Source organism: Brassica oleracea, chromosome C3 (assembly GCF_000695525.1).
Source record: "Brassica oleracea var. oleracea cultivar TO1000 chromosome C3, BOL, whole genome shotgun sequence".
Taxonomy (NCBI): Eukaryota; Viridiplantae; Streptophyta; class Magnoliopsida; order Brassicales; family Brassicaceae; genus Brassica; species Brassica oleracea.
In genome coordinates, this window is record NC_027750.1 from 10,985,116 (window position 1) to 11,000,815 (window position 15,700).

General features: G+C 33.5%; 2 protein-coding genes and 1 pseudogene across 3 annotated transcripts; all 3 read left to right on the forward strand.

The window, feature by feature from the left end:
- LOC106335070 overlaps positions 1–3,465 on the forward strand; it is a 4,413-nt pseudogene extending 948 nt beyond the window's left edge.
- Positions 3,466–7,576: 4,111 nt separating this feature from the next.
- On the forward strand, positions 7,577–9,874 carry LOC106328025 (probable sucrose-phosphatase 2). Of its 2 annotated transcripts, none has more exons than XM_013766375.1 (8): positions 7,577–7,688; positions 7,856–7,922; positions 8,019–8,318; positions 8,393–8,494; positions 8,564–9,052; positions 9,122–9,308; positions 9,374–9,420; positions 9,490–9,874. In XM_013766375.1, exons 2-8 carry the CDS (start codon positions 7,863–7,865, stop codon positions 9,577–9,579), a joined length of 1,275 nt encoding a protein of 424 aa, XP_013621829.1. In that variant the 5' UTR covers positions 7,577–7,688; positions 7,856–7,862; the 3' UTR covers positions 9,580–9,874. The 2 variants fall into 2 exon arrangements, with proteins under 2 accessions (XP_013621829.1, XP_013621830.1); XM_013766376.1 differs by having other exon boundaries at positions 7,608–7,771.
- A 1,860-nt stretch (positions 9,875–11,734) lies between these two features.
- Positions 11,735–12,212, forward strand: LOC106334317. Its single transcript, XM_013772622.1, has 2 exons — positions 11,735–11,909; positions 12,037–12,212. The coding sequence occupies exons 1-2, from the start codon at positions 11,789–11,791 to the stop codon at positions 12,195–12,197; spliced, it is 282 nt and encodes a 93-aa protein (XP_013628076.1). The 5' UTR covers positions 11,735–11,788; the 3' UTR covers positions 12,198–12,212.
- Positions 12,213–15,700: the final 3,488 nt, after the last annotated feature.

The following is a 15,700-nucleotide window of genomic DNA, read 5'->3' on the forward strand; positions in this document are numbered from 1 at the left end:
CTTATAAGCATTAGACATTTTATGTTTTGGATTCGGTTTTGTTCTCAGGGAGAAAGAAAGGAACAGAAGCAGAGGAGATATTTGAGAGAGTAGAAGCTTTAGCTGGTGGGGGTAGTAAAGGAAAGATGAAAGAGCTACCATTGTTTGAGTTTCAAGTGTTAGCTGCAGCGACTGATAATTTCTCTCTGAGTAATAAGCTCGGACAAGGAGGGTTTGGTCCTGTTTACAAAGTAAGTATGCATAAAGAGTTTATTGTCAGACTCCAAGAACTCTTTTGACATCTTTTTGAGTTGCAGGGGAAGTTGCAAGAAGGACAAGAGATTGCAGTGAAGAGACTGTCACAAGCATCTGGACAAGGCCTTGAGGAGCTTGTTAACGAAGTGGTTGTTATTTCTAAGTTGCAACACAGGAACCTGGTGAAACTACTTGGTTGCTGCATTGCAGGAGAAGAAAGGATGTTAGTCTATGAGTTCATGCCAAACAAAAGCTTAGACTATTATCTATTTGGTAATATTGTTTTTGTTTTCAAAACTATGTTCTAATGTTAACTAACACAAGGATCTCCTGCCAATTCTACAGTCCTCGCTGAGCTTCTGGATTCAGGGAACCTCGTGATGAAAGATTCTAATACCGATGCATATCTTTGGGAGAGTTTCGAGTATCCAACTGATTCTTGGTTGCCGAATATGTTGGTTGGTACAAACGCAAAAACAGGAGGAGGGAACATCACAATAACTTCTTGGAAAACACCTTCAGATCCTTCCCCTGGAAGCTACACTGCTGCACTCGTTCTTGCTGCATATCCAGAGATCCACATTGTGAACAATAATAATAAGAATGCTACCATGTGGCGCAGTGGACCGTGGAATGGTCAGATGTTCAAAACGGTCTACCGGATAAGTATACAGGAGTCTTTCTCTATAGATTCATAGTTAATGATGATACTAATGGAACAGTCACCATGTCATTTGCTAATGACTCGACGTTAAGACACTTCTACTTGGACTATAAAGGATCAGTGATCAGGAGAGATTGGAGTGAAGCTAAGAGAAACTGGACGGCCGGAGACCAAGTTCCTGCAACGGAATGTGATGTTTACAGAAGATGTGGTCAGTTCGCTACTTGCAATCCCCTGAAAGCCCCTCCTTGTTCTTGCTTTAAAGGGTTTAGTCCAAGGAACTTCGTAGAGTGGAACAGTGGAAACTCTAGTGGTGGATGCATAAGAAAGGAGCCTTTGCAGTGCGAAAGACAGAACAGTAATGGGAGTGCTGCTGATGGGTTTATGAGGCTTAGACGAGTGAAACTGCCTGACTTTGCAAGAAGATCGGAAGCTAGTGAACCAGAATGCTTGAGGACTTGTTTGCAGACATGTTCTTGTGTAGCTTTTGCTCATGGTTTAGGTTATGGTTGCATGACTTGGAATGTAAGCTTAGTTGATTCTCAGGATCTATCTAGTAGTGGAATGGATCTTTATATCCGTCTTGCACATTCAGAAAAGCCGGACAGAAGGCCCGTTATCATTGGTACATCATTGGCAAGTGGTGTTTTTGTTGTGGCAGCTTGTGGTCTTTTAGTACAAAGGATTGTCAAAAAGAGAAGAGGTCAGAGTTTAACTGAACTATATATGATTTCTTCTTATAAGCATTAGACATTTTATGTTTTGGATTCGGTTTTGTTCTCAGGGAGAAAGAAAGGAACAGAAGCAGAGGAGATATTTGAGAGAGTAGAAGCTTTAGCTGGTGGGGGTAGTAAAGGAAAGATGAAAGAGCTACCATTGTTTGAGTTTCAAGTGTTAGCTGCAGCGACTGATAATTTCTCTCTGAGTAATAAGCTCGGACAAGGAGGGTTTGGTCCTGTTTACAAAGTAAGTATGCATAAAGAGTTTATTGTCAGACTCCAAGAACTCTTTTGACATCTTTTTGAGTTGCAGGGGAAGTTGCAAGAAGGACAAGAGATTGCAGTGAAGAGACTGTCACAAGCATCTGGACAAGGCCTTGAGGAGCTTGTTAACGAAGTGGTTGTTATTTCTAAGTTGCAACACAGGAACCTGGTGAAACTACTTGGTTGCTGCATTGCAGGAGAAGAAAGGATGTTAGTCTATGAGTTCATGCCAAACAAAAGCTTAGACTATTATCTATTTGGTAATATTGTTTTTGTTTTCAAAACTATGTTCTAATGTTAACTAACACAAGGTGAGTTAACAGAAAGCTAATTAATGTGTTGTTGTTGTTGTTGTTGTTGTTGTTCAGACCCAACTAAGGCAAAGCTTCTTGACTGGAAGACGAGGTTTGACATTATAAATGGAATATGTAGAGGTCTTGTGTACCTTCACAGAGATTCTAGGCTGAGAATCATTCACAGAGATCTAAAAGCTAGCAACATCTTGTTAGATGAGAATCTGGTTCCCAAAATATCTGACTTCGGGTTGGCTAAGATTTTCTCAGGGAATGAAGATGAAGCAATGACCCGTAGGGTCCTTGGAACATAGTAAGAACATCTCAAACCCCACTTCATAAATGGAATAATCATTTTATTTTTTTATTCATTCCTCTATTTTTCACTTCATTTTTAGAGTTGAGTTGGAATATTATTGAGGTATTCCATTTTAAAAATGAAGTTTTATATTGGAAATGCTCTAATTAACTCCATACGTTACACCTTCTTACATAAACATGTCCTAAAAAGTGATAATTGTTTTTATAATTCAGCGGCTATATGTCACCAGAGTATGCAATGAGAGGACAGTTCTCAGAGAAGTCTGATGTGTTCAGCTTAGGTGTGATACTCCTAGAATTTGTCAGTGGAAGAAGAAACTCAAGCTCGAGTCTTCTAGCTTGTGTAAGTCTCTGTCTCTCTCTCTCTCTCTCTCCTAACTCTACTTAAGTGACAGTTCTCTCGAAAGTTTTGTCTGACGTGTAGGCATGGTCAATGTGGAAGGAAGGGGAGATTAATGGTCTAGTAGATCCCGAGATCTTTGACACACTCTTTGAGAAAGAGATAAGAAAATGTGTTCACATTGGACTTTTGTGTGTGCAAGAAGCTGCTAACCGTAGGCCAAGTGTTGCTACAGTATGCTCGATGCTCAGCAGTGAGGTTGCAGACATTCCAGAACCAAGACATCCTGCTTTTGTGTCGAGGAACGGTGTTTCGGAAGCTGAGTCATCTGAAGCCTCTAACAACAATGTCACCATCACTGATGTGTCCGGACGTTAAAACCCGTGGTATCAAACTGTATTCCACTTCTTTAACGACGTGGCTTCTTACTTAATAGCTACAGCCTAAGAGCAAGAATGTGGTTTGGAAGTAATGGTCAGTACTTACCTGCCGTCATTGTGCTTAGCACTTTCTGGTAACGCTGGAAAATTAAAATAAAAAAGTTTGCCAGCTACACCAAATAAACTTTAGAGCAACTCTAATAGGAGTTTTTCCTCGTAGAGTTCTAAACACTCCATTGGACATGCTCTTATTATGGTGAGAAACATCTCAAGTATAAGAATATGTCAATAACTACATCACGTTTATGTTAATTCATGCTACATGTACGAAATAAAAACTAATATGGTGGCAACATAATAATCAGATTTAATTGTTTTAAGCGTAGTTAATGGGATCGTCTGTAATATTTTTAAAATAATCCTCTTTTAAGCAAACCTGACCCGACCCAAGTGATTAAACCCGACAGACATAAATCCTCTTCCCCCAAATCGAATAATTAGGGCTTGTAAGAAAATAAAAAGAAATTGGGGATTCTAACATATTAGTTTTCACTTCTTACGTGTGGCATGGATTAACATAAACGTGGTGTAGTTATTGACATATTCTTATACTTTGAGATGTTTATCACCATATTAGAGTATAATTGGTGTAGCTAGCAACAAACTTTTTTCCAAAACAAATCACAAACATGTAAATTATCATAATACTTCTTCGTTGATATTATCTTATCTCATCAAAAAATCATTCGAAATCACTTAATCTAATTAATCTCTTGGACATGAACTATTTCTTTCTCAAGTAGCTCAGATTCCTTTAGGGATTTCTGCTCTGCTTCTTTCAGTTCAACCAACTAGTCATACAATGAGACAATCTACACTGTTGACTTAACATGAGAAAAGTTCCTCACCAGAGCATCAAACTTGGGCTTTTGTATTCAGGAGTTACAGTGTCCAATGCCATGCAGAGCAATAAAAGATTCAACCTATGGATTCTTAAACCTCTCTTCTCTCCCTCTATCTTCACAACTCCAGCAATCACAAAACAAATGGAAAAAGTGGTCAGTTTCTAATGCTTAAGTCTCTTCTGTCTCTACCTTCAATTTCTATCACACTACAAGAAAACGTCTCATATATAGCATGAGGAAAACGCTATTGCAAGATAGCACAGCGTTATGGCGAACGCTGTATCTTCCCCCGCAATCTTTTCTCGGGCACTTTAGATAGCGTTTTGCGTATGCTATGTTAAAGTATTAGTTCGATAGCATTTTTTAGTTGTGCAATTGTATAACTTATAATAGCAAATAATAGCATTATTAAAAAATAAAAAAAATTATATATCAAAATTGTTTACAAAATAAAAATATTTTGAAAAATATTATTTGATAAGGGTTTTGTATTGAGAGAGAACCTCGACAGATTTGAAACAAAGGGAAAAAAAATTGAGAGTGAATTTTGAGAGTTTGAGAGGGAGAGTTAAATTTTTTTTGCTAAGTCTTTGCAGGGTTTCCCTAAAATAATGAAATAATTTTCCGCCTAAACTATACATAGCGTTTCAAGATTACAAAAGCTATATAAAAATACACTTCTTTAAAAAGAGTTACATGCCTTGGAGTCCGAAAAATAAAACATAGCGTGCATATTATAAAACGCTATCGTAGAGTAAAAATTATGTCAAATATAGCATTCTTGACCAAAACGCTATCTTATTATGCTATCTTTACCTCATCCCCTTGTAGTGATCAATAAAAAAGAAAACATAGGTCTGCAGGAAATTCAATTTTATTCCCTGGTCAAGCAGATCCCTCCACATCAAGTACTGAATAGTCACGCAGAATTGGTAAAGTGTTGGTGTTGATTGATGACGCACAAATAGTAAAACATCATATAAGAGCATCATTATCCCTAAGAGACACTTAGGGGCTCTTAAGTTTTTTTTAATAATTTTTAGTTGGAAAAGTGAGTCTAAGAGACTTAGTTAAGAGATGTGTATATTTGTGTGGTCCATTGCAAATCTCTTATTTAAGGGTTCTTAAAAAAAAATTGGTGTTGTGAATAAAATTTGGTGTTGTGAATAAAAAGAGTAAATGGTGATTAAAGAGAGAACAAAAATGTTGTGAAACTTTATATGGACTTTGAATAGAAAGAGATTATGAATCTTGTGTTGTGAAGTTACTTGGTATAGACTTTGAACAGAAATAGATTATGAAATTTTATTTGGACTTTGAAGTTATGTTAAAGAGAGAACAACAGTGTTGTGAAGTTATATAGACATATACTAATGACATAAAACTATTTACAAATCCATTGGACGTGTGGGCAAGAGCAGTACCAAGACAATCCATCAATCTTCAAGGTGATAAAAGCTCCGAGCTCTTCTTTTTGTCTACTCCCGGATCTCAGTCTATCCTTCTTAGCATCATCATTAACCTCATCTTTTCATGAGCCAAGTTATCTAAAAGGGAAAAAATGAGTGAGCCTCTGCAACCACCGATGATCAGACACAGTTGCACCGGGACACGTGAAAGACATCCCCGGAACTTGTACAGAACATAGTAGTACTCATTAAACTTATATAGTTGGAGTTGATCCTAAATGTAATGTGCATGTGGGAATGTTGCTTTTCTTAATAAAAAAGGATATGAGAGTACGTTTAATTCATCAAGTATCTTGAAAACCATTACTTGCAATCACAAGCCTTCAAATAAATAGATGATATCCAAGAAAAATAAGATAAATCTCTGCTCTGGGTAGATAAATAAAGGGAGTGATCAAACCATGTTCTACAAACGATTATTCCAACATAAATGTAATGGCACAAAACATAAAGGTTCAGAGATTTATGGATAGGCATGGAGACACAGACTACTTGGATTGCTGTCTCATCTTCCTGCGCTTCCTCTTCAGTCTCCTCATGCGCTTCTTCTTCCACTGCAATAAAAAATACGAACAAAGCACAACGATCACATCACTCCAACCAGTTTGGTTTTCGTTCGATCAATACAAGTAATGACAAGAGTCAATAACTGTAACTTGTGATCTAGCAAACCAGGATGGATATGAATGCAAAGCGAAACAGGAGTACATAAATCAATAAGCAATCTCATTCTCAGCATCCATTAAAGTTCTGCTAAATGTACGAGAATCAATGTGCAATACGCAATACTAACAAGGAAATCCCCTTTCTCTCTTTAACACAAATCAAAACTTTCAATCAAGAACAGAAAGAGACATGATCCAACAACAAAACTTGCAAGTTTACTGAACCGAGACAAGAGAAGCCACAAACAGCATATTGAATATCCCTAAGGTTCGATTTATTACAAACGTGCAATCAACTAACAAAAGGCTCAGATCGAGATGTTTCAAGAACAGAGGCAGCTAGAGTGGGATATATGTAATTATCACCTTCCACATGGGAAACTGCACGAGGCACACATTTCAGTCAGCTTCTTTCTAAGAAACTTCTGATACGCCCTGTTCCTCCGGATTGCCTCAACAAAGGCTTGTGCAGCTTCAGGGAAACTTGATGATTGGTCAAGAGGTGCAATGGAAGTGTTTTCATGTAAATCAACAGAATCACCGGTTTGTGTTCCCTCGGAATCAGGCAATGTGATAACTTCTTCCCCCTGATCTGGAAAGCTTTCACAAGTATTAGACCTACTCAATATTTCTCTTGAAGGTTCTTCCCGAGAGAATCATTCATAAAAGCGCCATCTTGATCTGCAGAACAAAACAGTAGAAAGTTACCACACTAAAGCACAAGAAGGAGAAGACGACACACAAACATAGAGTCCTGCATCATGAATACATCACAAAATGTGGCGCCTTTCAAGTCATATTAACAAGCAAACATAAGAACAGAGAGTGCTTCTAGAGGGACTTTTAAAAAGCTAATCGCATTGAGTGTAGCTGAGCCTTTTACCAAGCTTCCACTTGTGTAGAAGCGAATTAATCTACCAGACTGCAAAACTATCATATTCATTTCTTTCCCCCATTTATTTCTGGACACCTGTCCCACAAGAGACGTATGTAACAGAATAATATTTAATACTTAAAAGGAATATTACATATTTCATCTGATATTCCTGTACTAAAATTTAGTTATAATTTTTTTTATTCTTCATCAACATCATCATTGTCGGATCTTTATCACATAAAAAATAAATATTTTAAAATAACATTTTATTTTAAGATGTATGTTTTAAGTTTTCAATACAATTTTTATTTGTTAATAATAGCGAAAAAAAAAAAACTAATTGTACTTCAAAAGCTATTATTATTAATTTAGATTATGGAAAATTGATTAACACAAAAAAAATAAGGGGTATATTTATTAACAAAATTTGTTATGTTTTTTTTTTAAATGTGTGAAAGATGCATTTTTAGAAACAGAGTTAGTAATAAAGAAGGCAATCGAAAGGACAGCAGGCGAGTTCCATCTCAATCTGTGGTGGAAAAATCTGAATCTCTGTGGTTCGTTCACTCCTCTCTTCTTCCTCTTTCATTTTCTTTCTTTCTTTCTGATTTTCCTGTAAATCGAACGTACAACCTCACCAGTGAGTGTGTATAATCTGTTCTAGTTTAGTGGTGTGATCCAGTTTTATATATTCTGTTAATAATGAAAATATCCAATCGTACAGAGTAATCATGGAGCGGCTAACATCTTCTGCTCGTCTCATGATTGTCTCCGATCTTGATCATACCATGGTAAAAGCTTTAACCTTTCCTTCACCCTTTTTGCTAATTAACGAGTAAAGGTTATGTCTTTATTGATCTGCGTAACACGTTCTGTTGTGTTTACAGGTTGATCATCATGACCCTGAGAACCTCTCACTGTTAAGATTCAATTCACTGTGGGAACACGCTTACCGACGCGACTCTCTTCTTGTCTTCTCAACCGGAAGATCACCAACCCTTTACAAAGAACTAAGAAAGGAGAAGCCTTTGTTAACCCCTGATGTCACCATCATGTCTGTTGGCACTGAGATTACTTATGGTAACTCCATGCTTCCTGATCATGGTTGGGTTGATACCTTGAATAACAAATGGGACTTGAGGGTTGTGAAAGAAGAGACCGGTAACTTCTCTGAGTTAACTCTTCAGGTAAAGTCTACATCTTTTGCAATGTAACTCGTCATTAGTACAGTGACTCAGAGTGTGTGATTTACTGTATGTAGGCGGAAACTGAGCAGAGACCACACAAGGTTAGCTTTTACGTTGACAAGAGTAAGGCACATCAAGTGACTAAAGAGCTCTCACAGCGGTTGGAGAAACGTGGGGTGAGGTTTTGCTTTTGATTATGTTGTAATAGCAACAACTAGAGTTTACCGTTCTGGTTTGTTTTTCAGTTGGATGTGAAAATAATCTACAGCGGAGGTATGGATTTGGATATCTTACCACAAGGCGCTGGCAAGGGACAAGCGCTTGCTTATCTCCTCAAGAAGCTCAAGAGCGAAGGGAACCTCCCTGTTAACACTCTCGCTTGTGGAGACTCTGGGAACGATGCTGAGCTCTTTAGCGTTCCTGATGTTTACGGCGTCATGGTGAGCAATGCTCAGGAGGAGCTGTTGAAGTGGCACGCTGAGAATGCGAAGGACAACCCGAAGGTGATCCATGCTAAGGAGAGGTGTGCGGGTGGGATTATACAAGCCGTTGGTGAGTTCAAGCTTGGTCCGAACCTTTCTCCGAGAGATGTCTCTGACTTCTTGGAGTGCAAGGCTGATGAGAATGTGAACCCTGGTCATGAGGTTGTGAAGTTTTTCTTGTTTTATGAGAGGTGGAGACGTGGTGAGGTTGAGAACAGTGAGGCGTATTTAGCTAGCCTCAAAGCTTCATGTGTGAGTTTGTAAACAGAATTTTAGATTAATGTATTTGCAGTGTCATAACATATCTGCCTTTTGTGTCAGCTTCATGATGGTGTGTTTGTGCATCCATCTGGTGCTGAGAAATCTCTGGTGGATACCATTGATGAGCTGAGGAAGTACCATGGAGACAAACAAGGGAAGAAGTTCCGGGTGTGGGTAGATCAAGTCTTGGCAACAGAGAGCGCTCATGGGACATGGATAGTAAAGCTTGATAAATGGGAACAGAGTGGTAACTCTCTGCATCATTTATATAACTCAAAAGTCATGAGAATCTAACATTACTTTCTCTTTCAGATGATGAACGCAGAGGCTGCACAACCGCTGTCAAGTTCACAGCAAAGGTATGAGATTGTGTAATAAGAGCAGCTCTTGGGAGTTTAGTTGATGATTGTGTGTTGTGGAATATGCAGGAAGGGGAAGGGTTGGTGTGGGAACGTGTAGAGCAAACTTGGTCGGAGGAATCAAAGTTGAAGAAGGATGATAGCAGCTGGATCATCTGAATCACCCAATCTCTCACTACAGATCAAGACTTGTTTCTCTTTCTTCTCTCATGAATCTCTGCCATAAAATCATTATAGCTTCGGCTTGACCACACAAGGTCCAATAAAGCATTTACTTGATAAAACTTGGATCTCTTGCAAAGACCCAGCAAATATACTACTATATGATATTATATCCACTTTGCAAAGACCCAGCAAATTTATTTGAATACACAAAGTCTATTCTTTCAAGTTGTATTTGTTAACATGTGGTTGGTAGAACAAATTAAAACGAGGTTTTGATCGGTTAATGGTTTCTGATTCTTTTTTCACAAATAAGAATACTCTTTTTATTTCTGAAAGATAAATATTTTTAAAAGCTTTCTTTAAAGATAAATTTGTAAAAAAAAACTGAATATAAAATTTTAAGTTTTTAGAATTGTTTAGTTAATAATAATTCTATATTTTTAAAGGAATTAATTTATCAAGCCATCGAAATTAAATTAATTGAAAATAATTAATTACGGTAAATAATACTCTTTTGGTGGACGTAAATACATTTATAATCAAATTTTAATTTATGTTTAATGTGTAAAAACTTGAAAATGATTATTAATTAAGCAAATGTAGTATTTTCTTTCCACTAACAACACAAAGTTTCGAGCATAGTTTTTGTGAATAGTTTAGAACAAAACATAAATGGGTCTTATATAAATTATGATTTTTAAGTATATCGGAACTTAGAGATTTGTTTTGTAAATAGGATTTTTTTTTTTAAATCAGTGTGTCCTAATCCAGTAGGACTTAGGTTCGTAATTGGACTTGGAATCATATAATCACACACCCTTATTAGAAACAAAAGTTATTCACGAAGAGTTATATAGCGAAAAAAAACTCAGGCTGAGAGTTGTTTATACGAACAAAAGATCAAAGTTGCTTGTGTGATAAGAAATCATTGATTCTAGAAGAAAGAAACTTGTGCAAAGGATCAGGGAAGAATTTTCGGGGATTTTTTTCTCAGCGATTCCAATTTACGTGCGCATAGATATCTGCCAAAGCACGACACTAGTTCAGCAGCACACAATAATTTTTACAAATTAATATTCGATAAATTAATAATTTTTATGAATTAATAAATTTCGATGGTTTCAATTTGGGTTGGTTCAAAATTTGACACAAATCGATAAAATAGTAAGATAATATTTTTTAGAAAATTTTATGTAAATATATAGTCCCACTAAAATTATAAATTAATAATTTTTATGAATTAATAAATTTCGATGGTTTCAATTTGGGTTGGTTCAAAATTTGACACAAATCGATAAAATAGTAAGATAATATTTTTTAGAAAATTTTATGTAAATATATAGTCCCACTAAAATTATAAATTAATAATTTATATGTATACATATTTTATATAAGTGAAAACCTATTATTATATTGTTTATTTTTTATTCACAATGGAATTATCTTTATATTTTCTTAACATTTAATATATTTTTGATGAGATTTAATAATATTATATCTAAAATCACATTTAAGTTCTATGCAATATATATTATATACCAAATAATATAATAAAACTAATATAAATGTCAAATTTAAAAAAATAACAATTAATGTCTATACACCAAAATCAAATATTTTTATTATCTTAGAATAAATATATCTTAAAATAAAAAATCTAAATAAGAACTTTTTTATAAATTAATATCTCTATAAATTAATAAATTTCAAAGTTCCAACATTATTAATTTATAGAGATTCTACTTTAGTTCACAACCTTTAATCGTTTTATTTTTATCCTCTGCCTGCAAAATAAGGTAATATTACAATTTACAACTCCAATCAATTAAATTTAGCTCAGCTTTTAATCCAAATAATTAACTAGTAATATTTTTAAATCGTTGTGTGTATATATCTCTTTACATGTTAGTAATGCAAAATTTCACCTACCACTTATTTTCCAAAACATCTTCCACTTCCATGCCTTAATTATTTTGTTGTTTTTCAAGTTTCAACTCTCAATAAAAATAATAAAAACAGTTTTATTAGTTGGAAAAGAACAGTTTCATTAATAATGAACAAGAATACTACCAAAGTCTCTCTACTTTTCTTCATCACGATGCTTCCCTTCCTCGAAACTCTGACTATGTCACCATACCCCCAAATTGCTTTACCCTCGCATCCATATTAACAACACAAACCAATATTTCAAACAAGAAGATATATGGACAGCTCTACTGGGTTCATGACAGTCTTTGCCGTCTCCGGAAGCGTGGTGCTCCTTGTGGCTCAGTTGCACAAACGTCTCCTCTCCTATCACATGGAGAAGCTTGAACTTCAACTTGGTACTAATATCTTTTTTTTGCCAAATTGGTACTAATATCTTAATCCCATATTTTTGTAAAAAATTGCATTGATGTGCATGTTCTAAGTTTTTTATTCAAATTTTTGAGTTTTTTTTTAAATGTGTAGATATGAAGAATAAGGAGAAGAAGAAGAAAAAGAAAAAGGTGAGTTTTGCAGAGGACGTGATGGAGCCGTCAGGGAACAACGTAGAGTATCGCCGGAAAAATCGGAAATCAAAATTGGAGGATGGAAGAAGAAGAATCCAACGAACGAGTCAAGTTTTGTAACATAGTCAACTTTCATTCAGCACAGACCTTTAAAATATTATTTAGCATTCTTCTAAAATAATTTTTTTTTTTTTTTTGCTAAACATAAAATAAGTTTTCTTATTTCGTGTAGAATGCATTTATTTTGTAATAGCTATAATCCCAAAATTTAGTAGGTAAAATGGACTACAAATGTCACACCAATACACCATGTTGTTATTTATGTCGATGGACGCCAAGTATGTTTCGAATATTCGGATTTGTATCAACTGGGAGTTCTGGAATCACTGATAAATAAGATTAGCTTATTAAGGCATCTCCAACCCCACTTTATTTTCTCCCTATAAAAATGTTTCAATGATACTCTATTTTCTACTCTATAATAGTGTAAACCTATTTTTTATAAAGTATTTTTTTATTTTTTGTTCATCACTCTATTTTTCGCTCTAAAATAGAGTAGGATTGGAGTAACTTTCAACTCTATTATAGAATTACTCTATTTTTTAAAAAAAAATAAAGTAAACCATTGGAGATGGTCACCTGCCAGAAACCATAATCTGATACCCATAAAGAGTATTATTTTAAAAGCATTTGTAAAAGGTAGTCTTACCATCAGATCATATGTGGTATATAAAAATGCTATTTTAAACTTAGTATGAGAAAAGAAATTCTCCAAACACATGGAAATAGCTTTTGTTAAAATCAGAGAAATACTCTTCAATAGCACCAAATCAACTAGCACATAAGAATTTTTTTCTTTCTAAAATATCCTTTATTAAAAAGTTAAGAAATATATATATATATATATATTTGAATTTAGGTTTAGTGATTAGAATTTAGAGTTTAATATTTAGAAAATGCAAATAGGATTTAGAGTTTATGATGCAAGGTAATTTAGTGTTTAAACTGTTTATTAAATATTCTCTGTGTTTTTTGAATAAGTGTTACTTTAGCATTTTTTTTTGTTACATAAAAATTGTCACTTTACAATTCTAATGCAATTTATAATCAATTTCAGCTAAATATTAATTGTAAAATGCATTTATCTTATAAATAAATTTGTTTATCTCAAATACTATTGGTTAACTAGTTGTAATTAATGAAAACATAAATACATCTCAATCATTTTTTAATATGTGTGAAAAATGTCTAAGTAACACTTTTTATGAAACGAAAAAGTAATATTTTGAAAAAAAATTATTTGATTATTATATTTTCATGTTAAAAACTTCAAAAATAAAGTTGTTGTGGGCAAATCTTTTACGAATGAAAAGGAGACATGTGAGTAGTCCAAGAACATCGATCGATGGTTTTTTCTGACAACATTTCATCGCCAAAAATAGGTATCTTGAACCATGGAATTTGATCGACAATAAGAAAGACAAAAAAGAACTAAGAACATGGTGAAGTTCATGTATATATATATAGTAGTAATCCGCTATTTAGCTTATTTTCTATTTTTATTCCAAGAGAGACAACGTAATTAACAAAAAGTGGTTTATGTTTACAGAAAATGAGTCAGAACTCAGAAGATTAAATGTCATGTCAATCTTTGATTTGGAAGAATCAAATCAATGATAATATAATTTCAGGATATCTACATTATACATTAATAATGTCATTCTATAAGATCTTCAGAATATTTTCAATGGACATACATCTTGCATCTACCCGGAAAGTGTATGTACAATGCATTTTCAATTATTATCCTACAAATAGTTCTTTTCATGAATATAAAAATTCTTAAACATTTGACTTTGCTTTTTAAATATGGAAATACTAGGATCGGTCCGCGCTACGCGCGAGATATGATTTTCTAGTTATTATGGTTTGTATATATTTTGTTGTTTGTGTGTTTATATTTTCTTAATTTTTGTGTTGTTGGATGTTTATGTCAAAATTAGAGGGTTAATTGTTGTCTATTATGTTTGGGCTTAGAATGATTGCTATGTGGGTTCTAATGTTTTTTTTTTTTTTTTAGTTTATTGATCTTTCATGGTTGTCTTGTGCAAGACAATCCAATATGAATATGATGGATTTGATGTATTACGTAAAATGGATATCTGGTGAATGCTACACCAGTCCACCGATTTGGTGTATATTGTGGACATGTGTGAATTTTTTTTTCTATTTTGGTTTTTGATTATTTGTGGTGCACAGTAATATAATGTATCATAGTAAGTGTTCTATTTCATGCTTTGCGTGATAATTTATATACATAATTAATATCTTAAAATGTTTGTTTAAACTCTATAAGGCTCCGAAGAGTTTATTATGTTTTGCTAATCCATTCGTGCCTGATATCAAACTGGTTGAATATGGTTATAGTTTGGCAATTTGTTGGAGTTATAGTTTTGCTGTTTTTTTGTTATGTCTGTGATGGATGGGCTCATGCGGCGACGTGTTAAGTTGTGGTATGCTAGGTTACGATGTTAACCTTAGGGTTGTTCAAGGCGAAGTATTGCTTAACTTCTTTTCTATTTAGTGTACTTTACCATTATTGTGTTTGGGGCAAGCTTGCACGACTGACTTGTAACAATTGAGTGTTCTAGCTAATCGACGGAGTCGAGCAATTCATACAACTTTTTCATTTGTTTCGTTTGTTTGAAGTAATAGTAAAGATGAAACTATTCTACAAATCATATATAACGATGTATAATATTTTTTTAACTTTGGTTATGATAGCAAATAGAAAGAAAATTTTAAAAAATGGCCGACTGAGTTTGACATAAAAACATGACTTATATTTTATATATATTTGTTTTTCAAATTAGGTACCTTTTGTGCATTCTCTTGAATATCTTGTTTAGATGATACTATCAATTTTTTTTTTTACAAAAAACCTCTTCAACTTAGATTGACATCATGTAAAACTTTGTCACTATTTAAAATAGACATAATCACTTAAATATATTGTATTTTATTATATGTAAACACCAAGTACTCCAATTTATCTGAATAAACAAATAATTTTTAATATAATTGATATTTTATCAGTTTTTTGAATAAAACCATTGACTCTATTGTATATTTTCTTATTATAAATAAATAAATAAATATATATGTATATTTTAAATTTGATGTTCTCATTGTGTTTAATATATATTATTTATAAATACAAAATATTTGAAAATCTTATTTTGCCATGAGTTTGGATTATATAACATTTAATTATTCAATTTATCTATTCAATTATCAATTATAAAATTTCATATTTAAATTTAAATTATATAAATAATATTTTATTCAATACTTAAAATGTAATAAAAATAATTTTAAAAGTTTGAAATTTTTATAAAAGCTTACAACATCAATACATATAGGAACCAAAACACCTCCCCAAAAAGCCTTTTACAAATGTAAAAAGATCTAACATAATCAAATCATGATAATGTTAATCAGTATATATATAGAATAATAGAGCACATATAGTAAAATTCATTGAAGAATCTAAACTTTTAAATTTAGATAATTTTATATAATTGTATATTTTTTATTTTAACATATTATCAGTTTTAGAATTT